Raw genomic sequence first — 24,394 nt, forward strand, 5'->3', positions numbered from 1 at the left:
AAACGGTAATAATTTCATACGAAGCTCTTCCATGATAGTTTATACTCATTTGTTTCTTGGAATATGGTTTACTAACTCTCTCTCTCTCTCTCCTCTTTTTGCTTCAGGACATTGTGATATGGATTATGAGGAAAAAATAAAGCTTTCTAACTTGATGGATCTCCAAAGGACAGAGTACCACAAGAAACATCTCCAAAGCATCCAACAAGCCATCCAGTAAGTTTCTTCACATACAAGAAACTGATGATAAATGTTTTTTTGCTCAGGGAGGATGGAGTTGAACTGTTGAAGTTGAAGGATACTTTGCATGGTCGTTACTAGACAACTGTGAATGGAACGCTAGTTATGGAGTCCGATATGGCCTCTTCTACGTCGATTACAACAACGGGCTAAAACATTTCCCAAAAATGTCTGCAATGTGGTTCAAAGAGTTCTTGAAAAGAGAAGAAGAGATTGAAGAATCTGAGAAGGAAGAGTACTTGTTGAAGTCTGCAATTAAGAAGAAGAGATTCTTATAAGCAACTGGTTCGGCTTCATGTTTTATCCCTAAGATGTCTAAATCTTATAAAGCCCTCGAACTATTTTTCTAGATTAATTTGTTGTGTGAAAAGCTTTGAAGCAAAGTAGAGTTTAAACAGCCAGGGCTAAGAATTCTTTGCGGATATAAAACTTTGTTCCCTTTTTAGTCTTCTTTGTTATACAATCATTCTTAAATTAAAATCAACTGAAATATTATCAAAGCTAAAACAAATAGTGCATCAGCACTACCATGGTAAACTACGACAATATATCTTTTTATTTTCCGGCGGAAATATAAATATCGACATTCTTTAAAGATGATTGAGCAATAATATATTTATATAAAATTATAGATAAGCTATCCTCTTTTTGAAAAGATGGGAGAAAGTCGACAAAGAGATGGGACAAAGTCGAAAACAAGATGGGCTATAGATCTCTAATTCTTAAGATAATGTTATGTTTCTTCTACTGATTTTATAGGATAAGGTTTCTTGAAACAATTGTAAAATCAATGTAGATATATACATACAACTACTAGTAAAAAACAGTTGTTCCTCTTGTACAGTAACTCCCTCAACTAACAACTCTATATAAAGATACAACAATATTACAAATTATCAAATCCCAACACTTATAAAGTTTTGAGTTTGACAACCAAAATCCCTTATATATTAAAAGAGATAGATTTTACGAAAAAATGAGAAGTGAAGGTCTCGTCTTTATGTTGCTCATTACTTCCGCCTACGTTGGAGTTTTCGCCAAGAATCATTCCTCAAGACCTAAACTGAGAAGAAGTGATTTCCCACAAGGTTTTATTTTTGGATGTGCTACTTCTGCATATCAGGTTTAGTTCTTACTATATATATACTTACTATTTCGTTTCATTTTATAACATTTTCTTGATTTTGCAGTGTGAAGGTGCTGCTCATGAAGATGGTAGAGGACCAAGTATCTGGGACACCTTTTCTGAAAAGTTTCCAGGTTTCTTCTTCTTACTTAGAAACCCTAAATGCTTTAAAACTTTATACATCAAGATTCCAATATTTTGAAATGTAGCTTATTTTTTTCTTATGGAATTCGGTTTATGTATATGCATCTGATTTTTTTTGGATCGCCGAGATTATGGCCAAAATCAATTTTCTAACCACAACATATAATATTAGTTTTGTGTAACTCAATCATATATATGTTAGGGACAGTACAAAAGTTGGAAAATATCATAATTAGTATATAAGAAACATGGGTCAATGCATTTACTATCAATTGGTTTTGAGTTAGAATTTCATCTAATTTATTATGGTATCAAGTCAGATCCATACAATCTAATCCAACCTGATCCCAAAAATGGTCCATCCATCTTTGCCAAACATTCCAAAATTAATAAACAATTTGTTATCATCTTTAAGGGCCGTAGTAAAGACATTGTCTACAACATAAGTAGATCCATTTACTGTTAATTAGCTTTTAATTAGAAATCCATCTGACTTAAATTCATGTGTAATTCTTTGATTGATGTGCACCTGATTTACCTTATGTTCATATGAAACATGACATGACGATGAACAATTGAACATTATTGTTCCTTATTCTTGAAATTAGATTATCTAACTAATATTTTGTCTTCTTTTCAGAGAAGATATTGGATGGTAGTAATGGGTTCATTGCTGATGATTCTTACAACCTTTACAAGGTATAGTACTGCCCTGAACATATAAGGAGGTACTTGCTCCACGAAACAAAAGGATTTTAACTAATCATTACATTTTTTGTTCATGAATGTCTTTTGGAAAATCAGGAAGATGTGAATTTTCTGCATCAAATTGGCTTTGATGCTTACCGATTTTCAATCTCTTGGTCACGGATTTTGCCTTGTAAGATATAAATCCTAACAAATCCATCTAAATAGTTTTAATATTCGTGAGCGGAGTAGTAATTAACTGATTCAGGTGGGGATTTAAAGGGAGGTATCAACCAGGCTGGAATCGACTATTACAACAACTTGATTAATCACCTTCTGTCTAAAGGTAGCAATGATTCTCTGTTTCGCAGTTCTTGGTGATACTAATGGAGTCTTGGTGACATCTAGGATCTTGCCAAAAACCACTGAAAATTAGCAAGATTCGTTAAGAGCAACATTTTAATGTTTTTTTGTGTGTTATGTTTGTTAATCTTGTAGGAGTGAAGCCATATGTCACAATCTTTCACTGGGACTTACCAGAAGCACTTCAACATACTTACGGTGGCTTCCTAGGAGCAGAGATCGTGTTAGTAAAAAATGTTGTTCGTTGGCTCTTTTTCTTTTTGGTTGTTGTTGAGCGTTTGCTAATGAAACAGGAATGATTTCCGGGACTATGCGGAACTCTGTTTCCAGAAGTTTGGAGATAGAGTGAAGCATTGGACGACATTAAACGAGCCATTTTCAGTGGTACATAATGGTTTTACAACTGGCCAAGACGCACCTGGAAGGTGTTCCAGTTTCACTAATCCTAATTGCACCGGCGGTGATGGAGCCCGCGAGCCTTACATCGTCGGCCATAACTTCCTCCTCGCTCATGGAGCAGCCGTCAAAATCTACAGAGAAAAGTACCAGGTATGTTTTACCTTGTACATTTGTAACGCCCTTGCCCACGGCACTCTTTGGCTCGTTCTATCTGACAGTTACAATTCATTTTTCGATAGGTCACATATCTTTTTAGTACTCTAGTTCAAAAACATTTAATCCTATAAAAAAAATTTGGACAAGTGAATCACTTTGGTAATATAGGTAATCAAATCAATTATCTTAAGCCTTTCAACATAAAACACTATATATGAAAACCCGGGATGTGACAATATTCATCAGTTCCTTGTTTGATTTATGTTCCAGCGCTGGCTCTGTTTTTACTCTGTTTCGGCTCTGCTTTACTCTGTTTCTTCACTGTGATTGCGTTTGGCACCTACTGCTGTGTTTTCAGGCGATTCAGAAAGGTGAAATTGGCATAGCCTTAAACACAGTATGGCACTACCCTTACTCAGATTCATATGCTGACAAATTAGCTGCGGCTCGAGCCACGGCCTTCACCTTCAACTACTTCTTGGAGCCAATTGTCTATGGCAAATACCCGACCGAAATGGTCAACCATGTAAAAGATGGCCGTCTTCCTACATTTACACCAGAAGAGTCGTCCATGCTCAAAGGATCATATGATTTCATAGGCATTAATTATTACTCGTCTTCTTACGTCAAAGACGTGCCATGTGCAACTGAAAAGATCACCATGTCCACTGATGCTTGCGTCAGCATCGTAGGTCCGTGAAACTATATGGTTTTCTTTTACCTACAATCTGACTATTTTCTTTAATTAATATCGAAATTCTATGTTATTTATATACTAATGTTGTTTACTGTATTAGGTGAACGCAATGGAGTACCTCTCGGTCCAACGGTATGATTATTCTATTAAACCTTAGTTAGTCAAGATTCAAGAATTTAGATTAGTCTCCCAATCAAATCAAGATTTCCATTATATTCTAAGTTAATAATAAGAGTAAAACATATATTGTATTAAATTGGATAAAATATAATGTTATTAGATAGATTTTTTTCTTTTAGGTATTTAAAGAGTTGTTTATCTATAAAAAATAGCGGTTTATCTTATGTAATTTCTGTAACTATGATGATTAATTTCAGGCTGGCTCGGATTGGCTTTTGATATACCCTGAGGGTATTCGTGATCTTCTACTACATGTCAAATTCAAATTCGATGATCCTGTCTTGTACATAACAGAAAACGGTAAATGATAACATCTGCAAAATATATATCTAAACTAACTGAACGTTTAGAATCATGACTTCATGAGCTAGCTTAGACTAATACTTTGTTCTTGTCTCTTTCTTAAAATCATGTAGGAGTGGATGAAGCTAGCATTGGAGAAATCTTTCTCAATGATGACTTGAGAATTGACTACTACGCTCATCACCTTAAGATGGTTCGCGATGCAATCTTGTAAGCTATTTTTTTCCTGTCACATATATAAACATGATATAGTTTCCATAAACATTACATAGTTCTTTCAAACATACTGATTTGCTTTTTGACATAATAATATTGAAAACTATATTTTCATTAAATTGTAGGATGGGGGTGAATGTGCAAGGATATTTTGCATGGTCGTTGATGGACAATTTCGAATGGGCGGAAGGATACACGGTCCGGTTCGGGCTAGTGTTTGTGGACTTTGAAGATGGACGTAAGAGGTATCCGAAGAAATCAGCCAAGTGGTTTAGGAAACTGTTGAAGAGAGAGTATAATGGGACGAGGCAAAAGGTGGCTGTTATTTAATAAACCATGAGTCATTGCTTAAATGTATTCGACTAGTTGTTGTTTCCGAGGGGTTCTAGACATTAAAAACAGTTTTAAAAATTGGTGTAGATGGTGTCTAGATCCCTGCCTAAACACCAATCCTCTATAAAACGTCTAATTAGCCTTTAGCGATTTCTTGAACATTGCTAAGCACTGAGCTTAGACTTTGATCTATAAAAGTTCTAAAGCTTATTACACATGCGAAGGTTGTTACCATATTATTGTTGCATTGAAACTTTTCTTATATTACAGCTGATAAATTGAGTTTTATATGTAACCATACAACAGTTTCCTGCTTTATTACATTGGTGACATGAAATGTTCTCTAACAACAAACTGAAAAGAAAACCACAAACATTTGTGATTGAATTATATAAAGCATACTGAAGAATAAATGTTGAACTGAACTTTCCTAGATGCACCTTGCTTCTAAGTACTAACCATGGTACTCTCTCCATGTCTATGTTCAACTTATGTACTAAATAGATAGTTAGAACACTTTTAACTTAGGTTTAACTGATGCATTGGTCTTTTATTATCTCTACAACAGAAGATCAACTCACAGTGTCACTCTCAGCTGAGAAGATTATTTGAGCCAGTGAAGTGTTTAGATCTCATTGAATACTCCTTTATGAGTTTGGAGAAGAAAGAATCTTCCCTCTCTAGCAGTTTTGCAGGTGAATCAAACTCTGCTATTCGTCCTGCTCATGAGAAAAAGGTGGTTTAGACCTCATAACTAAAAAGATGTGTATGTATGTGAAAGCACATGTATATTGCTCTTACCATCACTAAGAACCAGAACAAGATCACTCTCAATCACTGTATGGATTCTGTGAGCTATAGTCACAACTGTTCGATCTTTAAACTCTTGAGTGATGATCTTCTGTATCACACCATCTGTTGCAGAATCAACTGAAGCAGTTGCCTCATCAAGCACTAGAATGTTGCTCTTCTTCAACAACACCCTCCCTAGACACACTAACTGTCTTTGCCCTACACTCCAGTTATCACCATTCTCAACCACTGTTACAACAACACATTCAAGAATCTTCAGTTCACATAGTTTTGTATTCTACTCATGATAATGTCAGAAACTATCACCTGTAGCGTTCAGCTTCTCTTCTTTTGCACGCAGAACATCTCCTAGTTGGCACTTGTCAAGCGCCTGAAACATTACATTGTTGTATTATGTTCTGTTTAAGTTATCACAAAAGATTTTGCAGTATTTTTATACCTCCCATAGTTCCTGATCTGTGTACTGAGCTAGAGGGTCTAGATTCACTCTAACTGTTCCATCAAACAGCGCTGGATCTTGAGGAATGATCCCAAGTCTTGATCTCAGATCATGCAAACCTATCTTGGTAATATCCACGTTATCAATGACTATGGTTCCTTGACTTGGCTCAACAATCCTAAATAGTGCCTGAATCAAGGTCGATTTTCCGCTTCCTGTTCTTCCCACAACTCCAATCTTCTTCCCTCCTGGAAACTCACAAGTGATGTTCTTCAGGACAGCTGGGAAGTGTTCTGCATACCGGACCTGGAAGAAATACATCTCTGGATGATTACATCTGTTTAGGAGGATATAATGTAATAGCATATACTTTGTAGTTTACCTGTAGGTCTCTGAAGACAATTGATCCAACATTTGGCCAGTTATCAAGAGGCTTATGAGCATCAACTACTAATGGTGCCTCACTGGGGATTTTGGAGTATTGGAGAATCCTTTCTACAGAGATCATTTTGTTTTCTGCATTGCATATGTTCCATATCACTGTGGCTTGTAATACATTCAGACTTAAGCCATATGTGACTCCAAGACCAGCAATACCTATATAAGAAAAAAGAAGAACATGAAGGTAGAGTTCTGATTCCATTAGGCAATGTATTTGCTGACTTACTTGGATTGATGACACCTTCAGGGAGAGTCACAAGCAACACCAACGAAAATGCAAATACAAAATGAGAAAGCAGATTCAATCTGAAGGAAAGCCATTCCATTGCTGATGCAACATGGAACCATGGCCTTGAATGGTTGTCAATAAGAGTAAGGTTTGAGCTAATGAAGCGGTCTCTCTGATCAAATGCGCGTATTGTTGTTGCACCAGCAAGAGATTCAGCGAAATGGTGAAGGATAGGAGCTCTTTCTACTCCTGACATGCGTGACAGTTCTCTTGCTGTTGGTGTGTAATACCTCTGAAGAACAAGAAGATAATACACTTAACAAGACTACTTATACCATTGATGAGAGAACAGGTTTTATCTTACCTGATAGAACACGCAGGCTACTGCTACTGGAATGAATATGACACAAACTTGCCAAGCAACTTGAGACATCACAAAGATAGTTCCAACGATCTGAATGATGGAGAAAGCACACCAACCTAGTTTTATTGCCATTTCCAAATCCAAAACACTTTGATCTGTGGATACCTATTATACGAACATGTAATAAAAAAAAGTTACTTGAGTCTTAAGTAATAAAGAAACCATGTTATGTTGGACTGATTCAGAACACTCACTCTGTTCAAGATTCTTCCTGTTGGAGTTGAATCAAAAAATGACATAGGAGCTCTGAAAATGCTGCAAAGCATCCTTGAGAAGAACTTCTCTGCTGTTGAAAGTCCACCTATAGCTACTAGAATCGTCCTTGCCAACACACAAAGTGAACTTCCTGCAGCAAGAAGCGTGTAAACGAGTAAAATCTTATCCATACTCATTTTTGGTTTTGATTCAGCAGTAGGAGGAGCAGTCCATGCCATCCAGTAGTTGCTAGCAATCTGCAGCATTTGGAAGCAAGACTGAGCCAAGATTATGATCGGCACAAGCAATCCTCCTTTAACAGTTCTCAAATAAGCTAAGTAAACTTCTTTCCCAATCACTCCTTTCTCTGTCTCCTCATCTTGCACTAGCTTTGCTTCTTTCTTTTTGTTCTCTGTTGAGATGTTATGCTCTGAGTCACGCTGTGTCTGAAGACTCTCTGCAATGGCTGATGTATCATCATCATCATTGGATTCCTCTTTCAAGTTTCTGCTTGACTTCTCAATTGATAGGATTGAGTCAAGAGCTTCGTTATGAGCTCCAACAAGAACTTCAAAACCTATGTTTTGCTTTAAAAGCTCTTGGAACTCTCCTGCTTGCATCACTCTTCCATTTTGCATCACCTTGTATAGTACAAAGACTAATGTCAATGGAAACTTAACAGTTACTTCAGTAATTAGAGTAGAAAGTCTATAATTAATAATATTGAGACTATAATATTTTATTAATTTATAGAGTTATTATTTATACAAAGTTTTATTTTGACTTACAAATTGTTTTTACCGTATATACATTAATTAAATTTTAAAATTTTGACTTACAAATTATTTTATTATATTATTTGGTGTATCTAAAATGTGTTTCATATTATATAAATGTGATTTTAAATATAATTTTACTACATATTATCAAAATATATTGAAGTATTGAGAGAAAATAGAAATAAACTATATCGTGAATATAAAAGCTACAAGATTTTGATTATACTTAAATAAATTATATATATATATATATTATTAATTTATAATTTTAGTTGGACCATATATTTGCATATGATTTATTAAAAAAATATTATCTTATTATCTTATCGATTTTGTTATATTTTGAATCAGTCTAACTCGGGACCAAGAAAAATTATTAATTTATAATATTTATTAAATTATCAAGTATTGATTTATAGAGTTTCTACTCTATATAAATGGTGGTTACACTTACCAGAATGAGATCTGCTGCTGGAAGAAACTCAACTTGATGTGTAACATAAAGTACTGTCTTCTCTTTCAGTATCCCCATTAAACACTCCTACAAAACCAACAAGAATACAATGTCATTAGTGGAGTTTTAAGAAACTAATCATAATCAAAGATTACTTTCATTAACATTATCATTACTTCAAAGAGTTGTCTCCCTGTATGAGCATCAACAGCACTAAAAGGATCATCAAGCAGATATACATCAGCATCTTGATACACAGCCCTAGCAATCTGTATCCTTTGCTTCTGGCCTCCACTCATGTTGATCCCTCTCTCACCAATCTCTGTCATGTCTCCATTAGAGAACAGCTCAAAGTCCTTTATCAAAGCACATGCTTTAACAGTTCTCTCATACTTCTCACTTTCATAGATGCTTCCAAACAGAATGTTATCTCTAATAGTCCCAGTTAGTATCCACGGTGATTGAGGAACATAGGCTTGCTTGCCACTGACTCTAACCGTTCCTCTCAGCTTCTGAATCTCCCCTAAGATCGATGATAGCAAGCTTGACTTTCCTGACCCTACCGCTCCGCAAATCGCCACTTTCATCCCTGTCTTAACTCTAAGTTCTATCTCATCTAGAGTTGGTCTGCTTGCTTCAGGCTCCCAGCTGAATGCACCGTTTTCAATCTCAACACTCAGCTCAGTATCATCCTTTGAAAGATACTCAACTGCATCTTTCTGAGTCTCACTTTGTTGAAGGTAAGAAGCGATCCTATCCGCAGAAACCTTGCTTTGAACTAGAGCAGAGAGGAGATCAGGCAAACCGAAAATCGGACTTTGCAACATCTGAAACGTTGCAAGAGCAGATAAGACTGCTCCAGATGTTAGCTTCACTCCAATGAGCATACAAGTAACAAAAGTCACCACAGAGATCAAAGCAGGAGCTCCCCAGAGTATAAAAGTAGTGAAAGCTTGTAACCTCAAGGACTTCCATAGACAATCATACTCTTTCTTCCTCAACCTCTTAACCTTGTTGAGAAACTGATTGTCCCATGCTTGAAGCTTCAGGATCTTCATGTTCTTAAGAATCTCTGAAGTTGCTTTCATTCTTTCATCTTTAGCATTCATGATATCTGACTGGTAAGTTCTCTGAATCCTTGTCAAAGGGTAGTTGCAAGCCATCACCATCAAAGTTGTGACCAATGCAGCCACAGCTCCTAGTCCCAGATGCTTCTGCAAGATGAAAATCGCCGCGGAGATCTGAATAGGTAGCATCCATATGTTGTTTACATACCAGATGAAGTCAGTGATCCTCTGAACATCTACACTCATGTAGTTGATGATCTCTCCGCTCGTGTGGCTTTGCCGAGACTGGCTAGATAACAGTAAACCCTTTTGGTAGATATGTGATATCAAAGCTGCTCTTAGGCGCATTCCTAGCTGACGAGCTCCGAATATCCACTGTCTTTGAGTGACTGTCTCGACGATCTTGGCGCTTAAGAAGCCTAGTGCAAGAAGGTAACCGTAGTTTAAGCTCTGGTCTTGTTTCTCGGTTAAGAAGACAACAAAGTCGTTGATGAGGTACGGTCCAATGTAAGCTGTGCTGGCGTTTACGACTGCGAAAACCGCGTTGATGGCTGCTTTCTTCCAGACGAATCGAAGAACCGACTTGTAGAAGAAGGCTCTCCCTGGTCCTTCTTGCTCTATGGTGGTCTTCAGGTTCTTGTCAAAGGCTTGAGAGCAAGTTTGGGCTGAGTCTTTCACGTCTATGTTCGGTACGTCGTCTTTCTCGAGAGGCTTCTTGTATCCGAGGGAGAAGAGAGGGTTGATCCATGAGAAAGTGATGCGTTGGAAGAGAGTTGCGTTTCCGTATGGAGAAAAAGAAGAAGTTTTCTTCTTGATTTGCTCTGTTTCGGAACAGAGTAGTAACGGCTCTGTGACTTCTTCGGTGGATTCAAGAAGATGTAAACCGGTGTTTCCTCTGATTGAGAGAGAAACCAAGAACAAGGATGCAACAAGACTGGTCAAGTCAGCATAGTCCTTAAACCCGAGAGGCTTGTGGTGTTTTGCGGTTATGAAATGAGCAGTGAAGGTTAAGGATAAGATGAAACTACAGAGCCACCATGACCTTAACATCCAAGGAAACTCTAAAAGTCTCCGTTCTTTGATCTTGATCACATAAAGAGAGACGATAAGCCACGAGAGAGCTTGTGAGATCTCAGTGGAGAAGACAGAAACAGAGGAATCACACCGGGGCACCACGCTGTTTTGTAACAGCAGAAGCAAGACGAAGCAATGAGTCCCGAAGATGGAAACAGAACAGAGGAGGGAGAGTTTGTAAGAGAAGCTCTGTTTCACGGTTATGCTCTGTTTCTTCAAGTCTTCTTCTGTATCATGAACTCCTCTGTTTCTCACTGCACCAAGCCGTTTCCATGCGAAATGAATCACAAAGAAAGCGAGGAAGGCCAGTTGCATGGTGATGCTTATATGTTCCTTCATACAAGGCGAGTTTAGCTGGAGCCATTGCGTTAAACCCATCTCTGCTGCGCATATCAAAGAAGGAAATATTGAGTTAGTAACAAGTTTTTCGATTTACTACTTAACATTTAGACCAGAAAAAAAAAGTTTTTCGATTTATACTATGAAGGGGAGCAACTTCTTATGTTACGTTAAAGCAGTGTCTTGATCATATACAGTCTCCAGAAAAGATATAAAGTTATAAGTTAAGAGATCACAACTTTTTTACCTGCGGAAACAAAGGGCATGGACATAGATAGCTTTAGCTTCTTCTTGTATTGGGAAGACAAGTGTTCTCGCACTTAGTGAGAAGCTAGAGATGATTGGAGACGAAAGAGTTCATGTTTTCAGATTGAGGTGTAGAACCTGAAGAGGCGAAGAGAGAAAGTTTGAAAAGTGTTGTGAGATTATAGTAACGGACGAGAACATTGTATATCAGTATATGCCTACTGATGTCAGAAACAAAACAACACGAGCCGCTTAAATCCTCTTATTTACTCCTTCCATTTTTTTAATATAAGTAGTTTTAAAATTGTGCACATAGATTAAACTCGGATTATACAGTGTCTAGGGACTACAAGAATTTGTAGCTTGTACATAATTGTTTATACATTGAAAAGAGTAAAATCTAAGAACTTGCTGATTTTGTCACTTTGACGTTATGTTTAAAATAACACTCTTCCATTTCTTAAAACTGCGTTTGACATTTTTCATATCTAGAAAATGATTAAAATGTATTTATGTTCTTATTACATCTATTTAATTAATAATATTTGAAATAAATTAAAATTATTTATAAGATCAATGCAGTTTGTAATTAATATTAAGTTAAAAAAAAATATATTTTTTATTAAATTTTAAAATGATATTTTTTGTTGAACAAAAAATATCTATTAAAATGAAAGCTTTTAAAAAAAAACAGAAAGAGTATAGATTATATATTGTGTATGTGGTTTTAATACTACTAGGTCCGTTCCCGGGCTACGCCCGGGTTATTTGTTTGTGAAAATGTTGAACCAAAATATCATATTAAATTTTGGTGTTGATTGTATGGACGCAATAAGTGTTGAGGTGGTTGTTGTGTCCTCCACTCCAATCTCCACCAAATAAAACTAAAACAACAGTAGCTCAGTGGATGACATAACGTTAGCTAAAGTTAATTGCGAAATCGTTTAATTACATAACCCGAAAAAGTGACCTTTCTAGACATGGGTTTCATAAAGTTGGAGTCTTAAAATAATATTTGATATCTTCGCATAGCCTTTTAGATTAAGATTCCATCATGTTAAATCTTGATACATAACATATAAAATAGTGATTATTAGTACAATTTTTGTAGGTGCTCTACATTATAATAAATTAGCAATCAGGGCAATATGATCTTGGAGTGTGACGGTTGTTAGCACCTGATCCTCGATAATCGTTAACATAAATTTTAGAGTTTTGTCCTGAATTTATGTATATAACATAAATTCTCTTATTTCAAAAGGTCGGAGTCTTATTTCGAATAAATTCAGCAAAAGAAAAAGTATTCCAATAACCTATTTAATATATAAACACCCAATTTTCAAAAAACGAAGCATACTTAATAATATTTTTTAAACGTGTAATTGTTGAAAACTTACAGTTGAATATCGTTTCAGAATATTATTTTAATATATATGTTGGTAAAATTTTTATTGTAATAAACGAATTTGGAGTTTTGTAATATTACATAAATTAAAGGTCTTTAAAATCTATTTGAAATTTCATCATCTATTATTCTTTCTTCTTGCTCAATCACATCTAGACATCGCCTTTTTTAAGTATTATATAGAAGTAGGGTTTTAAAGGAAAGGAATCATAAAACAATTTTATATGAAAATAAATCTAGGTATCAAATTTGTGAGAGAGAGAATAATAATCCGAATGATGCATGAAATAGGGTCACTCCGTGCTGCATGTTTTTGCGTAATCCCTTATTCGCCTTTTGAAATGCTTTATGTAATCAATTGATTTGTTGAAGTAGAAAATTGTTGCTGGTGTTGAACGGAGTATAAGTTTGCCTGCAAAATATTGGATATTATTCTTATGCTGTTAAATAAAAAAATTATATATGTATGATTTTTTGATGTGTTATATAGAATTATTTACCTTGGATTAGTTTAGGAATTAAGCTTGTGACGATCATAACTTTAAATTTTCTATCTTTCTTACTTTATAGGATGCTAAAATCTGCTGCTTGCTTGTCGCACAATATGAGTTTGACGATCGTTGACCTGAGATAGAGATGTGGTATGAAGATAATAATTATTCTGTTGTTAACTATTGTGTTAAACTAACCTGTTCAGCCGTAGGCCAATCGTGGCATCAATATTGAGTTCCGGGTGGTGAGGTTTTATTTTTTGTATTATGACTATCTGTCCGACGACATCTGCACATTTATTTTAGAATAAATATACATATTTGTTTAATTAATACTGGGATGACATATTTACCTGGTAAGTGTGTGGGCAAAATGGCCAACCGCAATAGATTTCTGTATTTCTGAGGAGATAAACTGTGAACTGGAAATATCGGACAATCGAGTGTAACATTCAATGCTATTGTCTTTTGGTTGATCTGAATATTGTAAGGCAGTTGGGTGAGTTTCCGTTGTCGGGAATTATGTATGACAGAAAATCTCGAGAACTCATATGTATCTCCTTCGGTTAAGTTTTTTGGATCATCTGGCTGAATGTCTCCGGTGACCCGACCTTCTAATAGTTGTCCCTGGGTGTGATCAAATTTTGGTGTGCCAATCCAATTAAGTAAGCAGTGAGTTATTTAAATCAAATATGGTGGATTGGAAAACATATATATATATATATATATATATATATAGAAGTTTAGAAAAGGCTTACGTGGTGGTCGTAGCACAGGAAGCCGATGGAAGTTCGAGTATTATCTATTTGGTGTTTTTTGATGTCCCAAACATTTCTTATACATACTATGATAGGACGCACTGAAACCCCTTCTTGAAGTTCGTGGATTCTTTGGGGAATGTGTTGCATTGAAGATGTCACTAAAAAACATTCGATTTAAAAATTGTAATAAGGTACATGAATTTCTAACTATATTTATTACACACATGGATTTAAAAAGGCATTCGCCTACGGCCCCCAAATTTTGTAAAATATTTAGGGCCCCTAATTACAAAAAAAAAAAAATTACTTGATATTTAATGTATTTTTTTAGTTAGATTTTTATTATTATTTGATTCTAAATTTGACTTGTGTTTAAAATAACTAATTTGTGATCAATTTTACAATATTTTATATAAAACTATAAAGATTCTATTTCAAATTAACTATAAATATTTGATCCATATTTGTCTTCTTTGTATATATTATGAGTTAAATTTATTTTATATATTTATAGAATTTGATTAAAAATTTATAATATTTTGAATATATAGTTTATTGTATTTAATTTAAATGCTAATATTAAAATTTTTAACAGCGACCAACATTTCAATCCAAAACGCTAAAAATTTATAGTTTGGTTTTTAGTTTATAAAAATTTAGAAAATGTTAAGGTAATATATCAAAACTTTTTAGTGTTATATATATATATATATATGTTTTTTCAAAAAAAAAAACTTTATATAATTCGAATTTAAATAAAAATATTTTCAAAAAAAAAAATCATGTAAAATTTATTTAACTCGCCTCGGGCCTCCAAAAACCTTCGCACGGCACTGAAACACAGTATTTGTATATTACTTTTGATGTAAGTTAAATATATATATATATATATAACTTTCAAGTCCTTAAAACTCAAACTAAAAAAAAACTCGAGACATATCGCTGTGAAGACTGGGAAACTAATATATATACTATTTTCGTGAAAAATTGAAATTAACATTCGTGATATTTAAGTATATATATAATTAAAGCTTGTCTGTATAGACGAAGCAACTTAGCATACAATATACTGGTTTTTTACAAAACGTGATTTACATAGCCACTATATATCATTGACTATAGAATCATCCCTTCTATTCATAAGGAATAATTCCAACGTAGTAAAAAACGTAAAAAATTATAAGGATGACATTGTATTATTTATTTAGTCTTATAAAACGTTCTGGATAGTTCTTATATAAAAAATTTGAATTATAATGTTGCTTTGCAACTTTCTATGCCGAATGAGTAGAACTGCCATCCAAACCAACTTGTGGTTAAATATAGTTTGGATATTCATACTCATTGGTAAAAAATAATTATAAACGCTACGGGATGCTTCTAATTTTCTTTTGTTTAAGAGAATCATGCAGGGATTTGGTATTTACCTGACACTTCAATGGGCTGATTATTGGGGAGGCTATCCATACCGGTAAAACAGAGATCCGCACCACCAACTTGTTCCAGACGAATATTGCTTGGAAGTGTAGAAGAAACAGATGAGGTCTTTGTCTTTCTCGAGTCTCCTTCTTTCTAACGCAAGTGAATAATTGGGAGAGTTTGATTTTCTGTCTTTTTTCCTTCCTAAGGATCATAAGTAATATGGGATTATAATGTCCGAAGCAAACTTTCTTAAGGAGAATTTATTACTTTCCTATTTAGCTTGGTTTTAACATAAATATAGGATCATAAGGAATATGGGATTTTAAGAAATTTCATAAATGTAAAATATTCTAAAATCTTCATGCTGTGTGATATGCGTGTGTGATGGCTACGTGGAGTTCAAATTGTGTATGGATTATGGAAATAAATAAGTCTAGCAAGATATTGATGAGGCCAAATCAGTTGGTGTATATAAAGGAATTTAAACATGAAAACAATTGATCTGAGTAAACTATATAGGAAGGATAGTTTAATCGATTAAAATCCAAAGTTTGAAATGAAAAGAAACAAAGCAAAGTGTTGTTAAAAACCAAAATAGTACCAAACTGAAGCAAACTTGCAAAAACCAACATAGTACTTGAAGTTCAATGCAAAGACTTAAGAATTATCGAACTGAATCATTATTTCTCACACCTTGCCCGTTTGACTTTCTCTGGATCAACACTGTCAAACGTTCTCTTACTCTCTTCATCTGCAGAATCTCCACGGCTTTTTGAAGGCCCACACACTTCACTTCCAGTCTGCACTGCTTCCATGGATGTTGCAGCAATAGCGTTATCAACGGAGCCTTTTGTGGGTGATGATGTCTCCGGAGGGAGGATCTTGGTCACAGTGATTGCTCGGGTGTTGCCAGAGAAGTTGTGGTCTGTAACTTTTACACAGAACTTATGGGTCTGTCCGACTATGCTGATCAGAGCTTCCGGGACAGGCACTTCATGGTCAGGACCTTTGTCTTTATTGGCCTTGCATTCAAAAACAGTAATGTGAGTTTCAATCATTTGAGAGTATAAACTGATAGATATATACCTCAAAGTAGCTGCTGACCAACTCAGATGCATGCCTCCCAGTCAACTGAAAACCAGCATCACCAAGCAGGACAAAGAAACCTTGTTCACTGCTGTCATAGACCGAAATCTTTGCACGGTACCTGTTATGTAAGTTTTAGAAGTCAATAATCCAAAAACTATATAAGAGAGAGTGTAATTGATTATCGATGCCAATGAACTTACTGTGCAACTCCAGCTGTGGTATCCTTCACACATCTTGGGTTCGTGCAAATCAATGAATTTGCGCCTTTGGTAGCCTTACTATGACACCCAGTGCATGCAATATAGTACCAAGCAGATCCATGAACCACATCATCAATCGTGGCAGTGCACTCAAAAAAGGCATCCTGCAACAGTTCAAAAGCATTTGATATAAACATAGAAGCGTTTAAAAATTGCATGTAACATTTAGCTTTGTATTTACCTTTGCAGATTCCAGAGTCATGTAGGAGAAGATGTCAGATATGGTCATCGTCTCCCGCTTAGTGACCACCTCTGCACTAACCTGCTTAGCAATCTCTGGGTTCGAGGAGAGCCTAACAATTAATAGAAATCATAAATTCAGTCAATAACTTCAATTTGAATAAATGTGTGCTCAACATAAACTTATATAGACAGTGTTACATACCACGCGAAGTAATCAATTGTTGGTTGCACATCATAGTCCATGAAAACCCGTGTGGGAGACATAGAACTCAGTGCCAGGTTACCTGTAAAATGACGGAAGAAGGATTAAAGATGATAAGAGTGTAAAGTTAGAAGGCGATTTTAAAGAACAAAACGTTTGTAGAATGTTTAATCAGTCAAACGCGAAACCAAAGGGATAAATAAGTACCTCCGAGACGTTTAGTGTTAACAGCTGTGACCAAAAGAACTGTGGGAGTGTTTTCATAGGACTTAAACTTCTTGCAGAAGTCCGTTGCTGCCTGGTCCCAGAGGTAAAGCTTCATAACAGGTCCTCTGGAAAATAATATCTTAGGGACTTAAGAACCTTATGAACTAAAGAGATATGGTTTATCAAAAAAAGAAGAACACACTTACTCATGTGATTGCACGTGAACCATAATGTGCCGAGTGGTAGCGAGCTTCGCTTCATCAATGGTGGGACGCTCGGTAAGAGCCTGTCCATCAACCAGCTTCATGTGGCCAAGAACATCTATAACATTTATCATCAAGAACATAACTCAGATGTCTAATCATTTAAAAAAAAAGAAACACTTGAACTAATCACATAACTGAACAAAATTCTACAATTCTTTATCAAACAGGAAGATAGGCCAAAACAACATCAAAATATAAATATAGTAAAATTAGAATTCTTACCGTAGAGGTCACCTTTGAGATCACAGTTGGCCTCAAAATCCTCATACGAATGCATCCTGAAACGGTCTTCATCAAAAGGGATTGGAATGTCGTGAAGAACCGACAACTCAGAGTTCCATGCGAAGGACACGGTTGCGATATGATCAGCAACCCGATACATCGGTTTGTTCTTCGATCCGTAGAAGTTGATGAGTTCGTAAACTGAACCTCGCTTCATCTCAGGCAGGTATTTCTTAATACGACCTGGTGGGATGAATCCTTGAATGACAGTTCCCTATTGTCGGAAAAATAATAAGAAAAACACAAAATCAGAATCAAACCTCGGATTTAAACAAATACGATCCCAAACCTTAATAACTAACTAAACAACCATATAAACAAATGACAAAATCAAACTACAAATTCTTATTAACGTTTAAAGAAACGTGAAAGCATAGCTCAAAGTTAAATTAACTTCATTCTAACATTACTAATGAACGCAGACACGAATCGCACGGTCCAGTAACAATTAATATAGTCGGGAAAGAATAACAAAACTAAAAACGTGAAACAAACCTCAAGATTTAAACAAATACAATACCAGGAAAACGCCAAAACCAAATTTTAAAGTTTTTTAATCCTAACTAATTAACCCTAGATTCACCTTCCAAGTTTAAAGAACCGGCAAAATCACTGTTAAAAATTTTTATTAACTAACTAAACACCCATATAAACAAATGACAAAATCAAACTACAAATTCTTATTAACGTTTAAAGAAACGTGAAAGCATAGCTCAAAGTTAAATTAACTCCGTTCTAACATTACTAATGAACGCAGACACGGATCGCACGGTCCAGTAACAATTAATATAGTCGGGAAAGAATAACAAAACTAAAAACGTGAAACAAACCTCAAGATTTAAACAAAAAAAATACCAGGAAAACGTCAAAACCAAATTTTAAAGTTTTTTTATCATAACTAATTAACCCTAGATTCACCTTCCAAGTTTAAAGAACCGGCAAAATCACTGTTAAAAATTTAATTAACTAATCAAACATAACTAATGCACCCTAACACACATCGATCTCAAGGTCTAGGAACTATTTATAGAATTGACGTACCTGCTCGTCGATGAGAAGCATTTCCAGACCAATAAGGGTCTTCTTCACCGGGTTCTGAGCCTCCCAGAAATGGATGAGTCGGAATCGCAACCGGGTTTCATGGGGACCGAGAGAGACATCTCTGAAGAACATCACTGATTCGTCAGACTCGGAAGACGCAGGAGACTTTCCATTTCGTTTCATCGCCATATCTTGAGATCTGAGTTTTTCTAGGGTTTTGCATTCTACGGAGAAGGAAGATCAATTATATAAGAGGAGGAAAAGAGGGAGGTGAAAAGAAATCATAATGAAGGGGTATTGATTGATCGAAACGGAACTATTGATAGCTTAGGATTGAATCGATGGAATCTACGGTTCTCTTTTTGATCGAAGAACACGAAGCGGTAATGGTGAGGAGAAGCTTCTCGTTTAGATGTCGGCTCACCTAAATGATTCTCCTCGCGATACACAAAAAACACAAAGAAGCCCGAATCAAACTTAAAGCCCAAAGAGAAATCAGAAGCCCACGAAATCTCTTACTCGACTTCGGGCAAAAGGCAAACCCGAGTCTGACGTGTAAAAAAAAAAGAACCTGATTGGCCAAATAAAAAATCCGACGTGGATAGCCTGTATGCTCTTCTTATTTTGCTTTTAGTAGTGTTAGATAACTATGCTGGTTTTAAACTTCAAATGAATGAATATTTTTGTGAACAAAAAAAATGAATAAAATTATTAGGCGAATTTTTAAGTCTTAATACACCAATAATATTCCTCTTCGTGATCAGACATTCAGACTTCATTATACACGGATAAATGGATGTGGTTTTCTATAACCAAGTAGTATATGCCTTCCATTTATTGTGAACAATAATCTACTTGTATAATCAATACATTCTATCAATTACTAGGAGTGAAAAAAAAAGAAACTGAACCAATCCAACCAAACCAAACCGTATTTTTTACATAACCCAATTGGTTCATGTTTTATTCAACTTGAATGGTTTGGTTTGGTTTTACAAAGAACAAACCGATAACCCAAAATGTTTTTATCTATTAATAAATAACACATTAGGATTAACATATGAAATATTTAGTAAAAATTCCGTTTTTCTTTTTTTCTTAATTTTTATATTCTTTTAAGTTCTCAAATATGATTGCAAATAATACTATTATATATATTCTATAATTATAATCATAATGTGTAATACCTAGAGATTGTACTAAAAACAAAACCTAAAAACCAAAAGCATCTAAGTTTGTGTCGACGTTTCGATCCATCATAGATTCTTCAATTTTCATTGTCTAAAAATAAGATTGTCTAACATAAGTTTTTCTAGGATCAATAAAAACCGAAGGTAGATACAAATAGTCTTTTAATCAAACTAATACCAACACATTTTATAACACCGAACAATACTAAACTATAATAAAGTGAATCGAACTAAATCTAAACAAAAAACCGAACTAAACCAAATCAAACTAAACCCAAAACCAAACCCATACTACTTCGGTTTTGATTGGGTTGAATTTTACCCAAATTAACCAAACCAAACTGAACCCAAAACTAAACCAATATGCCCACCCCTAGCCGTGGATTAGTATACTTGATTTTAGGAGGAGATGTCTACCTTCCACTTATTCTAATTAAAGAAACAATCTTCTTAATGGGGAAACAATCTTTGAAGATAACCTCTTGGATTGTACAATTTATTCCGATCGTACATTCACCTATCACTACTCAATGTATCCATTCTAAAGAGTGTCATATAGAGTCGTACATATATAAAAGTTTGGTGTTGAAGGACTGTGATGTAACCACATGTGAGGTGTTTTAATTTTGTTTTCTTCAACTCGGCTTCCAGGAATATATCCACACCATTGATATGATCTTGAATGGTATATACATATGATCTTTAAGAAAAGATTTCAAAAGGGCATTATTAACGCATGAAAAATAGTGTGTCAAAAAAAAAAAAGACAACTAACAAGACGATATGGGACAATGGGTTTACTTCAAACGTCTATATGCTCAATTTTGTTACGATATAGTGACATGAAAGTGGCTGTGATCACCAAAATTCACGGCAAATCCGCCCCTTACGACACGCCCATTCGCATTTTTTAAATTGTCTGAAAATTAATAATTATAAATATGTTTTTGTGGAAACAAAACGAGGAAAAGGATGGGACGTGAAAGATGAGTGAAACAAACTTTATTTTGATTGAATGTAATTTTTCTCCATTGTGAAGACAGTGACATCTATTCCTCTTGCACATCTCCATACACTAATCACTCACTCTACTTTCTTTTCATTATTTGTAATGCGTCTCACTTGATGGGTTAAACGCGTCAAGGAAAAAGTGATGTTAGTGCTAGTGAAGAATGTCAGGCCACATGTTTGTTATTTTATTTTATTATTCTTTCTTTTTTTGAAATAACGAGGAAAGGAAGGTATTGTTTTCAGAGCTTATTTTATTTTCCGAGAAATACAACTGAGCTATAGGGGCTATGTTCCTATGTTTTATTTTTAATGATTAGGATATTATAACATGAGAGTTCAAGAATGCAAACACAAATATAAACGTCAAAAGAACCATCATACTTTTATTCTTCAGTATTGAGAAAACATAATGTAATATAATTGAAAAATAATAATAATTGAAACACAAAGTGCTAGGTCTATTGCATTATTTTACTTTTTTTTTTTGGTGTAACATTATTTTACTTTTTTTTTTTGCTTAAAAGGCTATTGCATTATTATAGTAATCGGAAATCATAAGTCGAAACACCAACTAGTTTTCAAATCTAAAATCACGTGTTAGACGCTAACGAGAAATATAAAGGATATAATTAATCACTCGTATGGAGTATAGTGATATCGTTGAACGACTAGGGCCGAGCTTCATAAATTTTTAAATTTCTATTATCAGAAATACATATGTGATAAGTGTCTAGTTAATTTTCTTAGACTAGTATTATTGAATTTTGTTGTTTAGCATTAGGTTGTACGTGGTAAGGATTTGGCGACAACGACTAGTGCTCGAGCCGTTTGGGAAAAGATCAGAGGTGAGTGAGAGAGATTCGGATTCCACTTTGTTTTGTCCTCTATCTCTCTCTCTTTACCACTTACATCGTATCTTCAATTAGTATGAACATATACGGCTACACATGCATACATATATACAATCATGACATACTTATTAATTAGTGAAAATAAAATATATTCTTTGTTCTATTGGTGTCGAGAGATTGATTTTTTACCATCACTCTTTTCTTATATAACTATAGTATAACATTAACGTATAGAAGGAGGGTGGTCGATATATAATGCGAGTCAATTAGTTATTCGGATTCCTTTGATAAATGAAATGGTTTCGTTGACAAAAATAAAATAAAATGGTTTCATATGAATCCCTAGTTAATGCATCTGTTGATTATGAAAACTAATTTCAAATAGTAACTGCTATCGGTTGCCACTTTTTTTTTGATTAAACGCGATTACCACTTGCATAAGCTATATATCAAAAGTAATTAATAACCAGTCCTGTTTTTTTTTACACATGGCTGATACTGATACATAAGAGCGTAATTAACGAGAGAGATTCTAATAAAGTTCTTAGAACATGATTTAACATTTTTCTGCTAGAGATGTATTTTATATCTCTTATTTATGATATGTTTTTTTAGTGTTTTTTAGTTAAAAACTATTTTTTTTAATTCCTAATTACACTAAAATAGCCTTCTTTTTGAGAGACCCCATTGATCATGGTCTAAACACATGTTTTCGGTTTCTTAAAGTGAAGCTGACAAAAAAGTGATTAAGTAATAAAATAAATATATATCCCATCGGCAGCAAGTATGTATACCACTTGCATGAAAGCCTGGAAAGCGTGGAGTCCATAACCCCTAATTCCTTAATAAATTATTTCGGACTTCTCTGTTCATTCTTAAATATTTCTAGAATTATTAACATTTTCTAATAAATATTTATATATTAATCATCCCGAAACAGGAAATAGGTTCGAATTATTAACATGAAGATATAAGAATTATAACCAAGTGGTTTTGGCTTAAAGAGTACAGTTGGAGTTTCCACCCTAGATTCGATTTTCTTTGACCACTCATAGATGTTTTAATTGGCAAGAAAATCCGGATTTTATGGGCTTTTTGGTGATTAGTTCTTGGACCTAAAAAGCCTTTGGGATCACATCAAAATTATCAAAAAAAAAATGTATAAATAAATAACTCAAGGCATATATATATACGTGTGCAACATTCATTTATATATCAGATTGGAGGCACGCTGGAAAGAGAAAGGCAAGCATATATGATTGATAAGTCGATGTCTTTGGTCTATAATTGACTTGAGATGCTGCCGAACGCAAAAAACCCTAAATGATATACCGACAAAGCAAACGCTATCATCAGTATCCTCTCTCAAACTGGAATAAACAAACACACACAAATCTGTAAGGAAGATCTTTGTCATCTTTTAACAAAATGTGTCACATGTAGTGATTTCCACGTGAGTTTCTTGGTTGTTTCGGTCCTTTTTTTCTTCTTATGCTTAGCTGCGTCATCGACTTGCCTTTTTCTAACTTTGGAAAAATACAAGAAAATATTTAAAAAAGGATCATATCAGTCCAAATTGTAAAAGTCCGTAATTTATAGCAATCAATAAGAACCACTCATGGTGTTTCTGTTCAGAGTCCACATTCATTGCATAGGTTTTGCTAATTATATGAATTTTTTAGATTATAGTGGATTTGATATACTTGTAATCTTAAATGCATATAATTAGTAATAAATGCAATGAATGTGTAATGTTTTTGAGGGGACTAAAGGAGGAGTGTAAATAACAAGATCGAAGATATTATTACATTAGTGGGATTGGGCTGGCTGATGTGAGCGAAACTTGGATACATAATCAGATGAAGGCAAAGTGTTCATGGGCCAATCTATGAATATTATGTGGCTGTGTCATAATGCAAACATCTAAAATGTAGAGATACTTGCATATACATAAGCACACATTTATAAACCCAACGTACACGAAAAGGCAAGTGGACTTGGAAGTCTGTCTTTTGTTTTGTTCGGCGAGACTAGTCTGTGATGGTGACAAATATAGAGGCCAAACCAAGCACTGATGATAACTAATACACAAAATCCGTAAGAGGACTATACCGAAAACTGTTTGTTTGGATGAGTATAAGATGCAAATACATCTTTGACTTCCTCAAAACACATCTTCGGTTGATTTTGCAGCATTGACCTTGATGGGGAAAACGATCAAGCAACAACGTGTGATGGTAATGATCATGTAAGAAAACAAGATAAGAACCCTACAAGATTGAGATGCGTTTGAATGTTCCAATGTTGAAATTCCACGTGAACCCCCACAATACAGATTCTGTCGGAAAGACAGCATTAACTGGATTTAGAAGGCCCAATGAATAAGGAA

At 34.7% G+C, this 24,394-nt stretch overlaps 3 protein-coding genes across 5 annotated transcripts; 1 reads left to right on the forward strand and 2 right to left on the reverse strand.

The window, feature by feature from the left end:
• The first annotated feature begins 136 nt into the window (after positions 1–136).
• LOC103830245 (beta-glucosidase 16) lies at positions 137–5,152 on the forward strand. Of its 2 annotated transcripts, XM_009105997.3 has the most exons (13): positions 137–216; positions 267–1,363; positions 1,431–1,500; positions 2,151–2,209; positions 2,315–2,390; positions 2,466–2,543; positions 2,696–2,783; positions 2,854–3,109; positions 3,474–3,807; positions 3,913–3,944; positions 4,190–4,292; positions 4,409–4,505; positions 4,637–5,059. In XM_009105997.3, the coding sequence occupies exons 2-13, from the start codon at positions 1,217–1,219 to the stop codon at positions 4,839–4,841; spliced, it is 1,545 nt and encodes a 514-aa protein (XP_009104245.1). In that variant the 5' UTR covers positions 137–216; positions 267–1,216; the 3' UTR covers positions 4,842–5,059. The 2 variants fall into 2 exon arrangements, with proteins under 2 accessions (XP_009104245.1, XP_033131431.1); XM_033275540.1 differs by lacking the exon at positions 137–216 and having other exon boundaries at positions 921–1,363; positions 4,425–4,505; positions 4,637–5,152.
• Positions 5,116–11,610, reverse strand: LOC103830244 (putative ABC transporter C family member 15). 2 transcript variants are annotated; one of them, XM_009105996.3, is made up of 11 exons: positions 11,346–11,610; positions 8,795–11,139; positions 8,619–8,705; positions 7,385–8,026; positions 7,131–7,295; positions 6,764–7,058; positions 6,479–6,693; positions 6,097–6,402; positions 5,964–6,027; positions 5,646–5,885; positions 5,116–5,563 (listed from the first exon to the last, which is right to left on the reverse strand). In XM_009105996.3, the coding sequence occupies exons 1-11, from the start codon at positions 11,368–11,370 to the stop codon at positions 5,436–5,438; spliced, it is 4,512 nt and encodes a 1,503-aa protein (XP_009104244.1). In that variant the 5' UTR covers positions 11,371–11,610; the 3' UTR covers positions 5,116–5,435. The 2 variants fall into 2 exon arrangements, with proteins under 2 accessions (XP_009104244.1, XP_009104243.1); XM_009105995.3 differs by having other exon boundaries at positions 8,795–11,142.
• Positions 11,611–12,252: 642 nt separating this feature from the next.
• On the reverse strand, positions 12,253–24,367 carry LOC117126698. The gene is made up of 10 exons (XM_033275541.1): positions 19,271–24,367; positions 18,954–19,177; positions 17,853–18,126; positions 17,571–17,685; positions 17,365–17,489; positions 17,158–17,239; positions 16,954–17,065; positions 16,713–16,876; positions 16,510–16,630; positions 12,253–16,445 (listed from the first exon to the last, which is right to left on the reverse strand). Exons 2-10 carry the CDS (start codon positions 19,140–19,142, stop codon positions 16,104–16,106), a joined length of 1,524 nt encoding a protein of 507 aa, XP_033131432.1. The 5' UTR covers positions 19,143–19,177; positions 19,271–24,367; the 3' UTR covers positions 12,253–16,103.
• Positions 24,368–24,394: the final 27 nt, after the last annotated feature.

The sequence above is a fragment of the Brassica rapa genome, chromosome A07 (assembly GCF_000309985.2).
Source record: "Brassica rapa cultivar Chiifu-401-42 chromosome A07, CAAS_Brap_v3.01, whole genome shotgun sequence".
NCBI lineage: Eukaryota > Viridiplantae > Streptophyta > Magnoliopsida > Brassicales > Brassicaceae > Brassica > Brassica rapa.